This window comes from Equus caballus, chromosome 4, assembly GCF_041296265.1.
Source record: "Equus caballus isolate H_3958 breed thoroughbred chromosome 4, TB-T2T, whole genome shotgun sequence".
Lineage (NCBI taxonomy): Eukaryota > Metazoa > Chordata > Mammalia > Perissodactyla > Equidae > Equus > Equus caballus.
Window position 1 is genome coordinate 83,274,654 of NC_091687.1, and position 20,674 is coordinate 83,295,327.

The 20,674-nt window shown below is 39.8% G+C and overlaps 1 protein-coding gene across 1 annotated transcript in view; it reads right to left on the minus strand.

The window, feature by feature from the left end:
* Nucleotides 1-20,674, minus strand: part of SLC13A1 (solute carrier family 13 member 1) — an 84,468-nt gene that overhangs the window by 22,352 nt on the left and 41,442 nt on the right. Inside the window, exon 7 of the mRNA XM_023639579.2 lies at nucleotides 7,372-7,523. Coding sequence (XP_023495347.1) covers nucleotides 7,372-7,523 — 152 coding nt within the window. The remainder of the gene's footprint in view (nucleotides 1-7,371; nucleotides 7,524-20,674) is intronic.

A 20,674-nucleotide genomic window follows, 5' to 3' on the forward strand; every position in this document is an offset into this window, starting at 1 on the left:
AGCTTCCATGTTGTCAAAGGAAGGGACTACATGACAAGGATCTACAGGTAGCCTCTAGGAACTTAGAGGGATCCCGTGCCAATCGTCAGCAATAAAATGGGCACCTCAGTAATTCAACCTCAGGGAACTAATTTCTGCCAACAACTTGAATGAGTTTGGAATAGGATGCTGAGCACTTGTGGAGATCTCAGGACCGCTTGTCACCTTGATTTCAGCCTGGTGAGATCCTGCGCAAAGGACCTAGATAACCTGTGCCTAGACTCCTGACCGACAGAAATTAGGAGATAATAAATTTGTGCTATTTTAAGCCACTAAATTGATGGTAATTTATAACAAAGCAAGAGAAGACAAATACACAGGGGAATCTATTAGAAGACAAAAGAAGTTTTTCAGAGGAATAGAGTAGAGAGTAGAGTAGATTTTAGCTTAAATTAGATTGGTGGCAGTGAAGATGAAGAGAAGGCAATAGATTTTAAATATATTTGGGACAAATGTGGGAAACAGGGAAAAGGTGCCATTTATTGAAATTAAGTCTGAGAGGAGAACGGGTTGGCAGAGGGTAATGGAGTGGCAGATTAAGAATGTTGCTGTAGGCCTGTTAATTTGAGATGTCCCTTAGTTTTCCAAGTGGCCATGTTGGATAGCATCTTGGATAAATGAGTCTGGAATTGAGAGGTGAGGGCAGGTGAGAGATGTAAAACTGGTAGTTACCCACATATAGGTGATACTATAAACCGTGAACATGAGTGTGATAATTTCAGGAGGAAATGCAGATAAGAGGAAGAGAGAATTCACCCTGGACTCTAAGTTTTAGAGGTCAAGCAGAGGTGTAGGAATGAGGGAGCTAAGTACATTTAATTCTAACGAAAATCCTGTGAGGAAAGCACTATATTTCCATTTTACACAGGAAGACACTGAGTCTGAGAAGGTTCAGTGGATTGCTCAAGGTCACGGACTGCACAGTCAAGCTGGGTTTTTAACCCAGGAAGAGTGTTTAAAACACAATCTCTTTTCATCAAAGCATAGTGTCTTCAACTCCAGCTCCCAGGTAAAAATAGAAAATTCCATACATATTGCAAAATATCCATAAACTAGAATACAAACGTTTTGTTTTAAGGACATTTTAGAACACTACAGGAATGATTGCATGGTAACAGGGACGTGATTTGACCTAAAGCATACAAGAGTGCTGATGCTGAAACTTAGGAAGATACTGATGCTGCAATCCTTATGCCCAACTACAAAATGATGAATAACTTTAACAGTAATGAAAGACACAGAAATGGTCTCAAAAGAATGGATATAGTTGTAGAAATTTGCAGCCTCGTAACACGTTTTGGACACTAAGAACACTGTAAGTTAGTGTCCACACTGATTATAGTTCTTTCGATTAATGACTGCTTTGATTATTTCTGAGTCAAAGCCATTTTTCAGTTTTGTATTTGTGTATTTCCAGAAGTTTCTTTCCAAATATTAACTACTTGTTATTTATGAGCCAGGCTTAGATTTCAAACAACAACGACAGCAAAAGTAGAAGCAGCAACAACAATGACTAGCTTATTGACAATTTTCTATGTACCAGGCTGTCTGCTAAGAGCCACAAGGCATTATGCCATTTGATCCTCACAGTAATGTTGTAAGTTCTAGTATTGCCCCCATTTTTCAGATAAAGAAATTGATGCTTACGGAAGTTAATATACAGCAAAATTGAAATCTGAAGCAAGGTCTGAGTCCAAACTCTGTAATATCCAAATTTCTTCTTTGATGCTTGCCAGAGAAATTATTTCTGAGAAATACATGTTGCTCATCTACACAGGGGAAAACTGTGATAACTCTTGAAGGTGACTTTTTCTGGGTAACTGGTTCGCCTTCTCCCTCTGGAATTAGCCCATAAGAGAGGTTATGGAGGTGGTCTTTGAATTTAGGGCACCTGGAAACACGTCTTTTACCACTTCTTGTTTTGTGGACCTCTTGTAGATATTACTGAACACAGAATTAGTAACAGTGACTGTGCTAGTCATTGATAATACAACTTCCTTCCAAGCTGCTCTGGACACCCACAGATTTCACAGCTGGCACCCACGAGCTGAACAATATTCTTTGATAATCAGTAAGCTATGAAATTTTACTTGTGATAATCTTCCATTCTTACTCTGGTAGATTTGTTTTTTTGTATTTAACTGATAGCTGTTGTGTTCATTAGATGATACTGATGCATCAAAACTACTCTGCTATGAAAGCAGTAATTGTCCCTCATAATATTGCCCTTAATAACTTTGTTTTAATATCAAAGCATTATTTAGTTATTTAGATGATTCCCAAGAACAATCAGCACTTCATTTATAAAAGTCTTCATACCGTTCATCTCAACCAATGTTTATTGATCGCCTACTTGTGCCTCTTGTGGGCTAAAAGAAGTATAAGATCGTGCTTCATTCAGCCTTTACAGCTTGCAATCATCAGAGGTGGTGGTGTGCATGTGTGTGGATAAGACGAGTTTATAAAATGTGAACATAGTTTATGATAAGAGGAGATGGGAATGGCAGTTTAGGAGAAAGTGAACAGAGTTTCAAAGGATATAGCAACTACACAAGTAGAAAAAGAAGCTGACAGAATTGGTGGGTCTTTCATGAACCAGAGTAGGACGAAATGGGTTAATTCAGGGTGGTATTTATTAACAATAGCATTAGGAAAGGCGGAGATCAGGTGATGACTGGAGGAATACATCAGTGGAGGAGAAGGGCATAAGGGTCACGTAGAGAGCATTGATGGAGCAGGATTTACCTAATGAAGAGCCAATAAAAATCTAAAGCATCTGTAAGACTGTTACAGGAGGTAAGTAAAACATAAGATACTTCCTGAATGCCCTATTCCAAGCATTAGTCAGACTAATGGTGAATTAATCACAGGGGAGTCAGAATTTAGGTGGCACGGGTACTAGCTTCAAAGATTAAGAATGCAAGAAATTTCATTCTTTATAGTTGAGTTAAATAATTAGCTTGGTCTTGTTAGTATTATTCTAAAAATCACCTTCCAAGCTATCCATCAGCTTGTGACAACAAGAGAAAGGTTCAGTCTAACTAGCCAAATATTCAGCTTTGCAACTATTTCAGATAATACTTATTATGAATGCATGTTTATATTTTATAAAAAGAAAATGCAACATATGAATGTGAATACCGATGCAGTCCTTATTTGTTACTGGCAGCAAACTTGCTTTTTTAGAATTTTGTCAACAGGGCACCTTCACATATGGTCTGTGAGGCAATGAGGCTGCAGAGTGGAAAATGTACCAGGCCACTTGCCTTCACCTGGAAGTTTCCACTGACTAGTGATCCTCTCTTAAGTTCTCTGAGCCTTGGTTCCTCATCTGTGAAATGAGGGAGTCATATACATAATCTGACATTTCTCTGTCTTCACTTGTTCTATTCTTCCCTCTCATTATCACTCAGGAGGATGTCCTTCTTTTCCAAGACTAACATTTCTACTCTTGTTTCTAATTTCATTCTGCTTCCACTTGACTCTAAGCCAATCAATGTTCTCTCTCCTTTTTTCCCCCCAAACCTCACATATCTCTGTGATTTCTACACTCTAGATTTTTAATTTCTGTGTTCATATATATAGCCCCAAATTTATAACAAACTTGAACAATGCATCTGCAAATGCCTGCTGGAAATCTCCTTGTGGAGGGGCTCTTCGCAGGCTATTTAAATATATTCAAAATCAACTTATTAATTTCTCCATGAATCTGCCATGTCTTCTCTAGAAGTTCATGGCATCACTATGCAGCTGTATTGGCAAAAACTCCCAGAGTTTCCTTAACCCCTCCTTACTCTTAAACCCTCACGCGTAATTACTCACCACCTTCTGGCTGGCTGTGCAGTCTCTTCAGTCTAAATCTTCCAATCGCTTCACCGCTAGCCTTGTTCTGCCCCTCATCATTTGTCAGCACTTTCGTAATGGACTCCTAATTGGTCTCCTGTCCCCAGACTCTCAGAATGCCAATCAATCTTCGCACTGCTTTTCTAAGCTGTGCAAAAAACATGCACAGACTATTCTACTCTCACTCTTGAAAACCTGTCATAGACTTTTTGTGTTTTGATTTTATGAATTATTTGCATTCATTTTCTCCATAAGCATGGTGTTTCTCTCTTTTAAGATTGGACCACGTTGTATGGACAAATTTTCTCTAGTGACCAAGGGGTGCTGCACACACCTACAGTCCCCTTTTAGATGCATGTCCAGCTATGTTTCTAGGGAGGTAATTTTTTATGGAGACGGACTTTGGGGTCTGACTGCTTTTGGTTTGGTCCTCAATCTGCTAAGCTGAACCTCAACTTTCTCAACTCTGATAATAATAGTAACCAACACTTACTGAGCACATGCTCTGTGCTAGGCACTTTTTAAAGTGCCAGTTATTTTATGTAAAACTCTAAACAACTCTCTGAGAGAGGGATCTTATTATTGTCCTTATTTTTCAGGCAAGGTAACCAGCTTAAAGAGATGAAAGAATTTCTCAAATTCACCTAGCTTGTAACAGGAGAGCTGGAATTTGAACACAGACATTTTGACCCCAGAGGCTATGCTGTTAATCGCCATTATATTCCACCTCCACAGCAAGGATATACAAGATACGTGTACACTATGATGTACGTAAATTATCTGGCAAGGGCTCAATACATGTCGCTTTACCTTCTCCCTAAATGTCAAAAAACAAATGTTATTATGTTTTTAAAATTTTCATGGTTTTCACATATGTACGTTTTGTCTAGACAACCAGATGGAATCTTCTTCCTGGCAGGTTTTATTTTTTGCATTCTCCAAAAGAATTCAAAACAGTGCCTTGCACATTGTCAGTTCTCAACAAATGTTTGTTGATTGACTGAGTGAATGAATGAAAGTCTGTTTTGATTTGCACTGAATAAAATTTAGCTTTCTCAGAATTCATTGTTCTTATTTTCTTTGTGTAAAAAAAAGAGAACAAAAGATGTATATATATGCATATATAAACATTTTATATATATGAGATAGATAGATAGATAGGGAAAGGCTTTGAACTGTGTACTCCAATCTCTTCCTCCCATTATTTGTAAGATGGCACCTTTCTCTAAACATCAGTGGTGGGAAATCATTGACTCTCAGGTTTCATGCATTTCTTTGTTGCTGGGTGAGACCCAAAATGAAATTGTAAAAATTGATTATTGGTATTGCTCAAAAAGATGGCAAACAGTGTCAAGAGGGAAAAATTGACATTATTGTAGTGGATTTGAAAATAAAGGACGATTTCTTTCTAGCTCCAAACATCTGGACAAAGAATATAATTTTTTTGTGCAGTTTTAAGTTCCTGGGACTTTTTCTGATGAAATTGAATGCATTTCGTTCCATTCTTGCTTTCAGATGCTGTTGTAGTTTTTAGGGCTATAATTTAAGAAAAATGTTATTAAATATCTAGCTTATTTAATAATATCAGTTATATTTTTCACATGAGTTGTTTTCCCCCTTCTATGCCACTGTTTTCTATTAAGAGGGGATGCTTTGAGTTTTTTTTTCAAGTTTGCATTTAATTCCTAATGTTAAAAAAACCTTTTGAAGAAAAAAACACCACTAAATTTCAAGTACATTTTAAGAATTTCCTAAATTTAAAGAGCATTTTGGCCAAATTCCCCTGATTAGGAAAATTAGAAGATTAGCCAATTAGAGAAAATAGTAACTGAAACATCTTGTTCAAAGAGCTACAATGCTCTCAATCTGTCATCGCAAATGGATTAATGCATTCAAAGAGTCAAGGGAACAGTTAAATAAAAGAAAGAAAATTTGGTTGATACTTTGTGCAAGAACACAAAGATCAAAGGTGAACTCGATATGGATTACTTTGACAACAACAAGTAATTTCATGGGAATGGTGGAAACCAGCAGTTCTTTAACACCAACAAGGATAAAACCATAAAAATTTGCTGTAAATTTTAGAAAAAGAGATTTACAGAAAGGACGAAGATGTGGAATCTCTTTCCTTGGGAAATTCATGAGAAAGGATAGAAGTCCAGCTTTCAGAAAGGGATCAAGTATATTTCCTGTCTTAGCGGATACATATGAGGGGATACGTTGGACGAACACTCTCTGGCACTGTGAATTTCAGAAGCCTCCCACTTATAAACCAATGTCTTTCAAAGCTTCCAGTCTAAGTTGGTTGTTGGAGTGTGCATAATGGATGTGTACTCATAGAAACAACAAGTACACCTAGAGGTCTGTCTTATATCATCCCTAAACTGTGATACTAGTGTTTTTTTGTACACAGTTTCTTGTTCTTTCTAGAATGAAGAGTGACTTGTTTTGAGTCTTGGATTTCTTGGAAAAGCTATGCATGCGCAAAATCTTGCAAATAATTTTAAAAAGTTCCTGCAGTCTGTGAATCTGCTTCCTAGGGAGTAGCTTTCCAGCCTCTGAACTGTAATTTTTCTGTGAAAAGGAACGAAATTCTGTTCCAGGGCATTCTTAATGCTGCACACCTTCCTGGAGCTCTGACAATTATCTGTGCTATTAGTTGAAAATATACCTTGGGTGTAGAGCCAGTTTGAGCTCTCACATGAGTCGTGGACTTTCAAAGATTCTTTTCTAATTTGGACTTGCAGGCTATTGTTTCAATAGTTCTTACACAGTGCTAAGTATTTTTACATCGTTTACTTCATTTGAGTCTCACAATAATCATATGAATTGTGACTATTTTAGATCTGAAAAATTAAGTCTTGGGAGTGTAATGTACGTTTTTATTGTTCAAATTTACAAAGTGAAAATTGTGGAATTTTTAGCCCAAGTGCTCTGACTGTGTCCACAGATTCCCCATTTTCTGCAACAGATGATATCACCGTTCCAAACTTGCACTTAGGATCATATATCTGTCCTTACAATACTTATTACTGCCATTTCTTATAACTGCCCAATCCTTCAAATCTGTTTAAATTCCAAAGCCAAACCTTTTGTAATTAGCACCTTTGTTCACCACTCATCATTCAAGTTCAAACACCAATCCTCAAACCCTACATAAATTATCCCACGCAAATAATCCCCTTTCATTTTGCAGTCTTATTTGTAGTGAAAAATGTTTTCCCTATTTGATTAGAGTTTTCAGCCAGGGGTTATCTCTTCTGAGCTGACCTGGGGACTCTGTAGGGACCTCTTAATTCACTCTGTGCTACATATTTAGCCCCAGTATAAGAGAAGGTCTCTATAACTAAAGATGTCCTGATGGAGAGCAACAGAGAGTTAACTCAATATAGCATCTCTGTCCTTGGATTCTCTGAATCAGGTGAGAATAATTCTTATAAGTTGTATGCTGTCCATCTATTAAACTAGCAATCCAGTAATGTTACTTACATATTGAAATGCTCAGCGAAGATCAAGTTGGTGGAGGTACCAGTGATGGTTGTCAGTCCACCAATGGTGGAAGAGTAAGCAATGCACAAGCACATAAGTTTACACATCATGTGGTCCTTCTCTGTTCGATATTTGTTTCCTGTGCCTGCGTTCTGTTCAACAAGAAAATGTAATATGAGAACAGCTCTATTTGTGTTCATAACAAGCAGTAATAGCATTTGCTGTAGACTGAATGTTTGTGTCCCCCTCAAATTCATATGTCGAAGTTCTAACCTCCAGTGTTACGGGATTTGGAGATGGGGCCTTTGGGAGGTAATTAGGGTTAGATGAGATAATGATGGCGGGGTCCTGGTCTGATGGGATTAGTGCTCTTATAAGAGGAGACACCAGAGAGCTTGATTTCTCTCTCCACCATGTGAGAACACAGCAAGAAGGCAGCTGTCTGAAACCGAAGGAGAGAGTCCTCACCAGACAATGATCCTGCTGGTACTTCTACGTTGGATTTCCAGTCTCCAGAACTGTGAGAAATGAATTCCTGTTTTTCAAGCTACCCAGTCGACGGTATTTTGTTATGGCAGCCTAATTTTATAGCATTTGTCTTTCCATCAATAGAAATATAACCATAAAAATATTTAACCTGAAACCACCAAATTATTTTACCCACATAATTTCATTCATTTGCTCAACCTTTTTTCTTATTCCTGAACCAACTCTTCCCCCTCTTCTTCCCTTCTCACCACCACTCCCAAATCTTTCAACTGGTTTTCTATTGAACTGGCAGTGCATTGTCAGTGAGTTCTTCAACTTCTTTTTTGGGGTGTGTCCCTACCTTGGTGCCTTAACCGATGGTCCCCTGAGGATACTACTTCTGAAATTGAGTATTTTCAACCCCATATCCTTCAGTATTGAGAGATGGAGTCATTGTCCTCCTTGCAACTCACGACCACTTAGAGAATGTTAATCCTCTACTCAAATGAAAACAAATCCATTTTTTAAAGGCTCCTGTAATTTGGGTATCTCTTTCTCTCTCCACTCTTTTGAACGTGATATTCTGATCTCTTGGTTACCTATTGATTTCACTTAAGATGACATTTGCATCTGGCACGCAACATTCCTCCATCCTCCAAATTCTGTCAGCACCAGGATAACTATAACATGTTCATGAATGACCCATCAAATATCCCGTCCTCAAAGAATTTTTCTCTTATTTCCAGAGACTTTCAAATCTGCTCTACCTCAGTCACTCTCTCCCATAGTTACACCCTGGACAGCAGCACATCCTTAAATGGTTCCATCTGGGAAATCACGATCTCAAATGTGTTTTGTTTACAAATAGGACTTGCTAGAGGGCAAGCCAAAAGCAACATCATTCTCTCTCTTACCCACGACCCATAAAAACACACTCTGTTGATCTGACTTTTGCTGCCCCTTGGGTGAAATCTGGGGCTGAATCTATAGCTTTTCTGGTCACTTCATTTAATAAATAGTCTTTTGGTCATTTTTAGTAGGAAAAAAGCAAAGACGTCAGTAATTGAAAGCAAAAGTCCCAACTTTATTTAAAATTAAACCTTCTCTTCTCGCCTAGATCAGCCTGCTTAAAAGCCCATAGCTGGAAGGGGGTTTATGGGTTTGGCTTTTTCTCTCTCTTTCAGCTCCAAATCCTTTCACCACTTGCTAGTCTGCTCCTAAACCCTCCATATTTGGAGTGGCAGAGGATGGACAGGATCAGGAGAGGAGTGGTAGGGATTAGCAGAGGTCTTACGTGACTGGCATAATTAAAATATGACATCAGTACTCTTTAGGCACCGTGGCTGTCCAAAATGACTCCATCTGGAAGGCGCTTTTATGGATTCTTAAGAGTCCTATCATCCAAATAGGAACATTGGATTGCTGCTCCTTCTAAGTAGTTAATGCATCTCTTCCACTTCTTCTGACACACTTGTGGTTTCAGCACATGATGGTCCCTCCAGTCACTTTATGCTGAGGTCAACTAGCCCTGTCAAGAAGCCCTCTTGGGGAAAGTAGCTTTTCAAATGACCCCAAATACCACTCCTTCCATGTGTTCCCTCCATCCTTTACATGGAAACAGGTATCTCTGCCCTGTTAGGAGTGAAAGCGCAGCTGAAACTCCATGACGTAAGGAGATTCAGCCATGACCTTTCACTTTCAAGCTTTTCAAGAATGTGTCAAACACGAGTCCACGGATCTCTTCTAAGTCTAGGGGACAGATTTGCAAGTTCCCCAAGTAGTGGTTTCTCCACATCCATCTCACCATCAAGAGGCAAATGGGAGGTCTTCCCTTCTCTCCTCCTTGGTTGTGCAGGCTGGAGGGAGGTTGGGAAAATATTCCAACTTTCTCCAAAGGTGGGCTACATCTCAGCCGTCTCATTTTCAACACTACGTTTGAGTCTAAAATTGTTTTTTGTCATTTCCTTTGCAAATCTTGTGTAAGTGGAATACGGAAATACTTATGGTGCTTGATATCATAGTTCTTCAGGGATGAAACAGTCTCATTCTACCACCCTACTAACCAAGAAGTCTGCTCCTGCAGCGCAGCTTCTTTTTCCAACTTTGCTGCTGCATTGCTTCTACCCCCGCTTCAACTCCACTGGCAAGTCGAGGTCATGGAAGCACCTAGGTATTCCCAGTAGATTGGTCCTCTCCTTTCTTCACTTCCTTTCTTATCCAGTTTAGATTCCATGGTAAGCCAACTCAGTAACTTTCTTTTTAAACCACTTTATTGAGGTACGATTGACATGTACAAAGCTGTACCTATTCAATGTATACCACTCGGTGAGTTTGGGGATAAGCACACACCCATGAAACCATCACCACCATCAATAGCTTTCTTAACAAAACCCTAAACTCTGTTTCTTGTCTTTCTTTGAATGGTAGTTATTTAGCAAAATTTCAGCTTTGAATGAACCCAATCATTTACTTTCTTTGTGCCATGTCTGCCCCTGAGTAGCCAAGTACTGTTGGTGAAATTATGAACATAGTGGAGGAGATTGGATCCCCTACGTCCATGGTCACAAACTTCGACTGCTGTGTCCTTGCTGTCCCTCTACCCTACTATGTTTCCCTGACCAAATTGCTCTGCCTGTCTCCACAGGAAAACTTAAATCCCTCCCTGTTCTCTTTACACCCCCCCCCCCAACACTCCCACCAGCTCTCCACAGGTAGCTTTGCCTCCTGTTCCACAGGTAAAATAGAAGCTGGCAGACAGAAGTCTCACTGTCAAATGTAGAACCCTACTTGCCTCTGTTCTACCTTCTTCTCCAACTTGACGTATGTAATAGACTAAATGTCTCTCCTCCAACTTCTTGTTTCTGGACCCCAAACCCTCAGAACTTCTCAGAAACCCTATAGAATAGACCTTACTGGAATTTTCCCAACAACGTTTAACCATTTGCAAATCATCTTTACAAAAAAGAGGAATTTCTTAACCCTCCTTCCAATTAAACTACTGCCCAACCTCACCTCCATTTTCATAGCCAAACTACTCAAAAGAGTTGTCTACATTCACTGACTCCATTTTCTTAACCACTCCAATCCGGCTTCTGTCTCCCGAATCCACTCAAGATGCACTTGCTCTGATTATCAATAACCTCCAGATCACTAAACCCAATAGATACTTTTCAGTATCAATTTTGTAGACCTCTCAGCAGCACCTAAAAAACTTAATCACTCCTTTCTGCTGGAAAATTCTTCTCTGGGCTTCTGTGATGTCTTGCTTTCCTGGTTTTTCTTCTACATCTCTGCCTGTTCCTCTATTTCCTTTGCCAGTTTGTTTTCCTTTAACCTTCCTTAAAACTAGAATTTCTTGAAACTTCGTCATAAGCAGTTGTCTCTTCTCACAGTAATATTTCTCCTTAGGAAATCTCACATATTTTCACTGATTTAATGAATATAGATATACCAGACCACCAAACTCCTGTCTTCAGCCCAGACTTCTCCTTTTAGGCCTATATTTCCAATTATCTGCTCAACATAATTTGAATGTCTTAAATAAAAGATGCTCCAGTCCCCAAAGTTCAAAATCAAACTCGTGACTTCCTTCCTCAAATGTAGTCCTTCAGGATCACCTATATAAGATAACACCATTACCATCATCATCCTTACGAACACTTACTGTGTGCTTACTAGGTAATAAGCACTGTTTTAGGTTAAAATCAAATAAACGCTTTAGTTCATGTTATTCTTACAACACAATGAGGTTAGTACTGTTATTACCCACTTTGTATGTCTTGAGACACAGAGAGGTTAAGTGGTTTGCCCAAAGTCACAGAACCTGGAAATGGTAGACTTGGATCTTGAAAGCATGTAGAGCTTATACCCTTGGCCACTATACTATATTGCTTGCCCTTGAAATCATCTCTTCCTCATCTCACCTTATCTATTTAAATATTGCTGAACTCTGTTTGGTTTTCTTCATCTCCCTAGCCTTGGTCTAAGTCAACATTATCTCTGGTTTGAGTTACTGTAATAGCCTTCTTATGGGTCTCCTAGAATCAATTCTTGCTTATTTCACTGCAGCATTTAAGAAAAAAAAAAACTAGATGTATTTAAGAAATATACAAACAGAAAAACTACCCTGTTCCACGCAGATAAGCATGCTGTCTGTCACATTGGCACTGAAAGATCTTTTTGAGAAACTATAATAGGAAAAAATTTCTACTCACTAAAAGCCATCATGGAAGTAGGAATGGCATTTAGCCTGGCAGGGTCAAGTGCACTGGATTGTAATTTGTGTTTTACTTTCTAATTAACTTAAAGGTTAGCTCCCAGGGGTATCTATTCTTCATCCTAAATAAGTTAATCTACAAATGTCTCCTTTTGATTTATATTTCCTTCATGGAAATGATTTGTATTTTCCTTATGATAAAGGTTTCCATTGAAAATTTGAAAAAGAAATGATATATAAATAAAATAGCAAAATAAGTTCTAAAATTCTTAGGAGTGATGCAGAGTGATAACTGAAATTTAGAGTTTAAATATTAACTACTTTAGTATAGGAAAGACGTCAAACACAAACCAGAAACTGATGCATAATTTGGATATTATTAAACTGATGATAAGAATGGAAACTGAAAGCTGTAATGTGTATGTAATTTTTCATGCCACATTAAAACTTCCAAAAATAGAAACGAAGAAAAAATTGGATTTTGTATAAAAGCCTAACTACAATTATATGCATATCTATAAAACAATTATTAAAATACATTGGCAGATATAAAATAAAAAATCAAAATAGGAAAATGTTAATATATTTGCCATACTTTATCTCTTACAGGTTTCCCACACTTTTTCCTATATAAAGACCTTCAAAATATATATTAGTGCTACTTCACATAAGGTAATGTTTGTACAAATATCATGGACAATGTAGAAACACATTAAAAATTCAAGGTAAATTCAAATTATACAGTAAATGGTAACACTAATATATCATAATAGTACTAAGTGGAAGTATTTGGAGGTTGGATGGGGTGCACCACTTGTGTTAGCTAGCCAGTAAATATGAGCCCCACGCTGTCAACTCTATTGTTATTTTTGCTTAAGGCATGTAATTGTTGGGCTGAACTCGTTGAAAAGATGATGCTGTAGTAAGTGGTAAAGATTGAGGACCAGAGGGACAGTAGTAGAGGGCGATGGGCAGAAAAATAGAGCTCTTAAGAAAGTTTGAGGGGGAGAGCCAAGATGGCGCCGTGAGTAGTCCTCTTTGTCTCTCGCCCTTCGAGTCTACAATTATTTGGACACTTATCGCTTGACAAAGGATATCCAGACAGCATCTCAGGACGTCTGAGACACCCACGCGACTATACATCGGAAGGCGGACGGACTTTCCTCCGGGAGGATGTGGAAATAGGTGAAAACTCTCCGACCCCGACGGGCAGCCTAGTACCCGCAAGCGGCTTTCTTCCAACGGACGCCCCCAGAGGATCCACACACATCTAGGGCAGGAGCGAGAACACAACAGAGGAGCGACGGTGGAAACAGGTGACCAGAACCCTACCTAAACCCCCCGCAATTACTCCTAAACGCAGAGGGAAACTTTGGAGTTGCACACCTGAGCCCGCGGGGAGAGTCTCTCCCCGCCATTTGCGGGGAGAGCCAGCCTGGTGCTCAGGGCGCCCGGAGGGTCCCAGAGAGAGACACGGAGGGCACGGAGGTCTCCCAGCTGCCATTGCCCACCCCGTGGGACTAGGGATTGCCGGAGATCTCGGAGAGGACCGGGGCTGCGGGAACTTTCAAAGGCCGGTTCGGCGACCCGGAGGGGAAGCGCCGGAGCTCTGCCCGGGCAGCAGACAAAACTCTCTGTCTGCTGTTAGCAGAGGGGCCACGCTGAGCACTCACGGCTCCGGGAGAGGCCCGGAGAGAATCCCAGAGGGCGGGGCGACCCCCAGCTGCCGTTGCCCGCCCCGTGGGGCTAGGGATTGCCAGAGATCTCGGAGAGGACCGGGGCGGGGGAACTTTCAAAGGCCGGTCCGGCGACCCGGAGGGGAAGCGCTGGAGCTCCGCCCGGGCAGCAGACAAAACTCTCTGTGCGCCGTTAGCAGAGGGGCTACGCTGAGCATTCACGGCTCCGGGAGAGGCCCGGAGAGAATCCCAGAGGGCGGGGCGACCCCCAGCTGCCGTTGCCCACCCCGTGAGGCTAGGGATTGCCGGAGATCTCGGAGAGGACTGAGGCTGGAGAGAGTTCCAGAGACCCAGCTTAGTAGCCTAGGGGGAAACCCTACAGGCTCACAGCAGCCTTAGGGAAAGCCTCTGCACAGCACCAGTAGAAGGCACCCAGCCGCCAGCCACAAGGCTGGAAGACCCCAGGGCAAAAGCAGCATAGCTAGGTGTACTAACCACAGACTGTAGAAGATGCCAATAGCTCTCCTGCGACCCATAGAGGACAAGTGAGATTTGGTGGGTGCCGACAGCAACGGAGCGACAAATATAAGTGATCCCACCCCTGGCCGCTGGAAAAGCCCATAACACCGTTGCAGACCCCAAGGAGAGAGCGCATCTAGGTGGGCAACAACAGTAGGCACCTGCAGCCTGAAGCCCCCCTGTGACGGCCCCCACGGCAGAGGAGGGAATCCAAAGGGCCACTGTGGCTACGAAGAGGGGCCCAGGCCCAGTTAGCAACTACGGACAGGGTTCCTGGTTGGTGAAGTATAAACAGCTGCTCCCCCCACCGCAGCAGCTGAAACAAGTGAAAGGAGCAACTAAACTCTATCTCCATGCGGAGGCACAAATCAACAACATCAAGCAATATGAAAAAATACATTAAATCTCCAGAACAGAAAGAAAGTAACAAATACACAGAAAACAATCCCAAAGAAAATGAGATATATAACCTAAATGATGATGACTTCAAAACAGCCATCATTAAAATACTCACTGAGTTAAGAGAGAATTCTGACCGACAACTCAACGAGTTCAGGAGCTATGTCACAAAAGAGTTTGATACGATAAAGAAGAACCAAACAGAAATACTGGAAATGAAGAACACAATAGAGGAGATTAAGAAAAATCTAGATGCTCTGAACAGTAGGGCCGATAATATGGAGGAAAGAATTAGCAATTTGGAAGATGGCAATATAGAATTGTTGCAGGCAGAGGAGGAGAGAGAAGCAAGACTTAAAAGAAATGAAGAAACTCTCCGAGAATTATCAGACACAATTAGGAGATGCAACGTAAGGATTATAGGTATACCAGAGGGAGAAGAGAAGGAGAAAGGGGCAGAAAACCTATTCAAAGAAATAATGGCTGAGAACTTCCCAAATCTGGTGAGGGAGATGGATCTTCAGGTGACAGAAGCCAATAGATCTCCAAACTTTATCAATGCAAGAAGACCAACTCCACGGCATATAGTAGTGAAGGTAGCAAAAGTCAACGACAAGGAGAAAATATTAAGGACAGCCAGGCAAAAGAAACTAACCTACAAAGGAACCCCCATCAGGCTATCAGCAGATTTCTCAGCAGAAACTTTACAGGCTAGAAGAGAGTGGAATGATATATTCAAAAATCTGAAGGACAAAAATCTACAGCCGAGAATTCTCTACCCAGCGAAAATATCCTTCAAATACGATGGAGAAATAAAAACTTTCGCAGATAGAGAAAAATTAAGGGAGTTCATTGCCACAAAACCTCCTCTTCAGGAAATCCTCAGGAAAACCCTCACTCCTGAAAAATCCAAAAAAGGAAAGGGGCTACAAAACCAAGAGCAGAGGAGATAAGTAGAAGGACAACAACAGAGAGTAGCAGCTCTACATCAGAACAGATTAAACCATGGGACGAGAAACAAAGGAAACTGAAGAAAAGCGGAAAACAAGACACAAAATGGTAGTGGTAGGCCCCCACGTCTCAATAATCACTCTAAATGTAAATGGATTGAACTCCCCAATCAAAAGACACAGAGTGGCAGGATGGATCAAAGAACAAGATCCAACAATATGCTGCCTCCAGGAAACACACCTCAGTCCCAAAGACAAACACAGACTCAGAGTGAAGGGATGGAGAACAATACTCCAAGCTAATAATGAACAAAAGAAAGCAGGTGTTGCTATACTAATATCAGACAAGGTAGATTTCAAAGCAAAACAGATAAAGAAAGATAAAGAGGGACAGTATATAATGATAAAAGGGACTCTCCACCAAGAAGACATAACACTTATAAATATATACGCACCCAACACAGGAGCACCAAAATTTGTAAAGCAACTCTTAATAGAACTAAAAGAAGACATCAACAACAATACAATAATAGTAGGGGACCTCAACACACCATTAACACCAATGGACAGAACATCCAGACAGAAAATCAACAAGGAAATAATAGAATTAAATGAAAAATTAGACCAGATGGACTTAATAGATATATATAGAACACTTCATCCAAAAACAGCAGGTTACACATTCTTCTCAAGTGCACATGGAACATTCTCAAGGATTGACCATATTTTGGGAACCAAAGCAAACATCAATAAATACAAGAGAGTTGAAATAATATCAAGCATCTTTTCTGATCATAACGCTATTAAACTAGAAATCAACTACAAGAAAAAAGCAGAGAAAGGTGCAAAAATGTGGAGACTAAACAACACGCTTCTCAACAAACAATGGATCATTGAAGAAATTAAAGAAGAAATCAAATATTATCTGGAGACAAATGAAAATGAGAACACGACATACCAAATCATTTGGGATGCAGCAAAAGCAGTCCTAAGAGGGAAATTCATCGCAATACAGGCTCACCTCACTAAACAAGAAAAAGCTCACGTAAGCAACCTCAAACGACACCTAACAGAACTAGAAAAAGAAGAACAAACAAAGCCCAGAGTCAGTAGAAGGAGGGAAATAATAAAAATAAGAGCAGAAATAAACGATATTGAAACAAAAAAGACAATAGAAAGGATCAATGAAACAAAGAGTTGGTTCTTCGAAAGAATTAACAAAATTGACAAACCCCTAGCCAGACTCACCAAGAAAAGAAGAGAGAAATCGCAAATTAATAAAATCAGGAATGACAGAGGAGAAATCACAACAGATACCAATGAAATACAAGAGATCATAAGAGAATACTATGAAAAACTATATGCCAACAAATTGAACAACCTGGAAGAAATGGACAAATTCCTAGACTCCTACAATCTCCCCAAACTGAATCAGGAAGAAATGGAGAATCTGAATAGACCAATCACAAGTAAGGAAATAGAAACGGTAATCAAAAACCTCCCCAAAAACAAGAGTCCAGGACCAGACGGCTTCTCTGGAGAATTCTACCAAACATTCAAAGAAGACTTAATACCTATTCTCCTCAAACTGTTCCAGAAAATTGAGAAAGATGGAGAACTCCCTAACACATTCTATGAAGCCAACATCACTCTGATCCCCAAACCTGACAAGGACAACACAAAGAAGGAGAACTACAGGCCGATATCACTGATGAACATAGATGCAAAAATCCTCAACAAAATTTTGGCAAACCGATTACAGCAATACATCAAAAAGATTATACACCATGATCAAGTGGGATTTATACCAGGGACACAGGGATGGTTCAACATCCGCAAGTCAATCAACGTGATACACTACATCAACAAAATGAAAAACAAAAACCACATGATCATCTCAATAGATGCAGAGAAAGCATTCGACAAGATCCAACACCCATTTATGATAAAAACCCTCAGTAAAATGGGTATAGAAGGAAAGTACCTCAACATAATAAAGGCCATATATGATAGACCCACAGCCAACATCATACTCAATGGACAAAAGCTGAAAGCCATCCCTCTGAGGACAGGAACAAGACAAGGGTGCCCACTTTCACCACTCCTATTCAACATAGTACTGGAGGTGCTGGCCAGAGCAATTCGGCAGGAAAAAGAAATAAAAGGAATCCAAATAGGTAACGAAGAAGTAAAACTCTTGTTGTTTGCAGACGACATGATCTTATACCTAGAAAACCCCAAAGAATCCACAGAAAAACTATTAGAAATAATCAACAACTACAGCAAAGTAGCAGGGTATAAAATTAACGTGCATAAATCAGTAGCATTTCTATACACTAACAATAAACTAACAGAAAAACAACTCAAGAACTCTATCCCATTCACAATCGCAACGAAAAGAATAAAATACCTTGGGATAAACTTAACCAAGGAAGTGAAGGATCTATACAATGAAAACTACAAGACTCTCTTGAAAGAAATAGGTGATGACATAAAGAGATGGAAAAACATTCCTTGTACATGGATTGGAAGAATAAACATAGTTAAAATGTCCATACTACCTAAAGCAATATACAGATTCAATGCTATCCCAATCAGAATCCCAAGAACATTCTTCACAGAAATTGAACAAACAATCCTAAAATTCATATGGGGGAACAAAAGACCGCGAATTGCTAAAGCAATCCTGAGCAAGAAAAACAAAGCCGGCGGAATCACAATCCCCGATTTCAAAACATACTACAAAGCTACAGTGATCAAAACAGCATGGTACTGGTACAAAAACAGGTCCACAGATCAATGGAACAGAATTGAAAGCCCAGAGCTAAAACCACACATCTATGGACAGCTAATCTTTGACAAAGGAGCAGAGGGCCTACAATGGAGAAAAGAAAGTCTCTTCAACAAATGGTGCTGGGAAAACTGGACAGCCACATGCAAAAGATTGAAAATTGACCATTCTTTTTCACCACACACCAAAATAAACTCAAAATGGATCAAAGACCTAAAGATTAGGCCTGAGACAATAAGTCTTTTGGAAGAGAATATAGGCAGTACACTCTTTGACATCAGTTTCAAAAGAATCTTTTCGGACACTGTAACTCCTCAGTTGAGGGAAACAATAGAAAGAATAAACAAATGGGACTTCATCAGACTAAAGAGCTTCTTCAAGGCAAGGGAAAACAGAATTGAAACAAAAAAACAGCTCACTAATTGGGAAAAAATATTTACAAGCCACTTATCCGACAAAGGGTTAATCTCCATAATATACAAAGAACTCACACTGCTTAACAACAAAAAAACAAACAACCCGATCAAAAAATGGGCAGAGGACATGAACAGACATTTCTCAAAAGAAGATATGAATATGGCCAATAGACACATGAAAAGATGTTCATCATCGCTAATCATCAGGGAAATGCAAATCAAAACTACACTAAGATATCATCTTACACCTGTTAGAATGGCAAAAACATCCAAAACCAAGAGTGACAAATGTTGGAGAGGTTGTGGAGAAAGAGGAACCCTCATACACTGTTGGTGGGAATGCAAACTGGTACAGCCACTATGGAAAACAGTATGGAGATTTCTCAAAAAGTTAAAAATAGAAATACCCTGTGACCCAGCCATCCCATTACTGGGTATCTATCCTAAGAACCTGATAACAGATATCTCAAGAGTCCGATGCACCCCTATGTTCATCGCAGCATTATTTACAATAGCCAAGACGTGGAACCAGCCTACATGCCCAGAAACTGATGACTGGATAAAGAAGATGTGGTATATATACACAATGGAATACTACTCAGCCATAAAAAAAGACGAAATTGGCCCATTCACAACAACGTGGATGGACCTCGAGGGCATTATGTTAAGCGAAATAAGTCAGTCAGAGAAAGACGATCTCTATATGACTCCACTCATAGGTGGAAATTAGTATATTGAGAAGGAGATCTGATCGGTGGTTACCAGGGAAAAGGGGGGGTGGGGGGAGGGTACGAAGGGGGAAGTGGTGTACCCACAACATGACTAACAAAAATGTACAACTGAAATCTCACAAGCTTGTAATCTATCATAACATTAATAAAAAAAAAATAAAAAAAAAAAAAAAAGAAAGTTTGAAATGAGCCTCTAATTGAGCCAACTAGTGGTACAACAACTACAAAAGGAAGTAGGTGAGGGGACCTTAGCGGATTATTCTTCTGCCCAAGACAGTAGTTTCAATCTGAGAACAAGAGTTTGACCCTAGCGCAAGAGAGATTGGAATAAGTCATCTGGGACAGAAAGCAGGACCCAGGCCCTGTGGGCAGGTGCTTGCAGATATCAAGACAACCAAATAATCACTATCTTTTCCCAAAAGTGGAGGAGGAATTTGGTGTGTATGTGGAGGGGACATTTTTTCCTGAGAGTTTGGGAGAGAAAACAAAAATAATTCCAAAGCAAAGACAGGAAGAGGAGCAAAGCAGCTAGAGAGGTGAGGCTGGAGACAGTCAGGGACGAAGAGGCCAGAGAAACCTCCTGTGTTGAGGTGACCAAAGGGCATCGCCATGGATATATGGTGAATGGGAAAGTGTTTGTTTTACATATTTCATGGCAGGAGACTTATGTGAAATTAAAGATACAGAATGATGAAATTTAAATGAAAAATATATCCCCATACATATATGTGCCTACAAACAGACTAAAATGAAAAGTGTCAAAATATTAACAATGGAAATAATGGGGTATCTGCTATCTTCTTGATATTTTTGCATCTTCCACAATCATAAAGAAGTTTTTTTATATATAAAATAATCACAGATTATTAGAGCAGACAAGTATTTAGAGATTATCTTGTCCAAAGACCTCATTTTTCAGAAGAGCAAAATGAGTCTCAAATGTATCATAGCTGGTCACTGCAGAATTGAAACCAGAATCTATGTATGTGGGTTCCCTCTGAGTGATTTCCCTTGTACCATCTTGCCTTCCAGAACACTTTTGACTTATGTGAGTTTTTAAACCTACATCTAACACTTTACGTTTAATTACATTACATTTCATATTGCTTTTTACCATAGCAATAGTAACCTACCGTG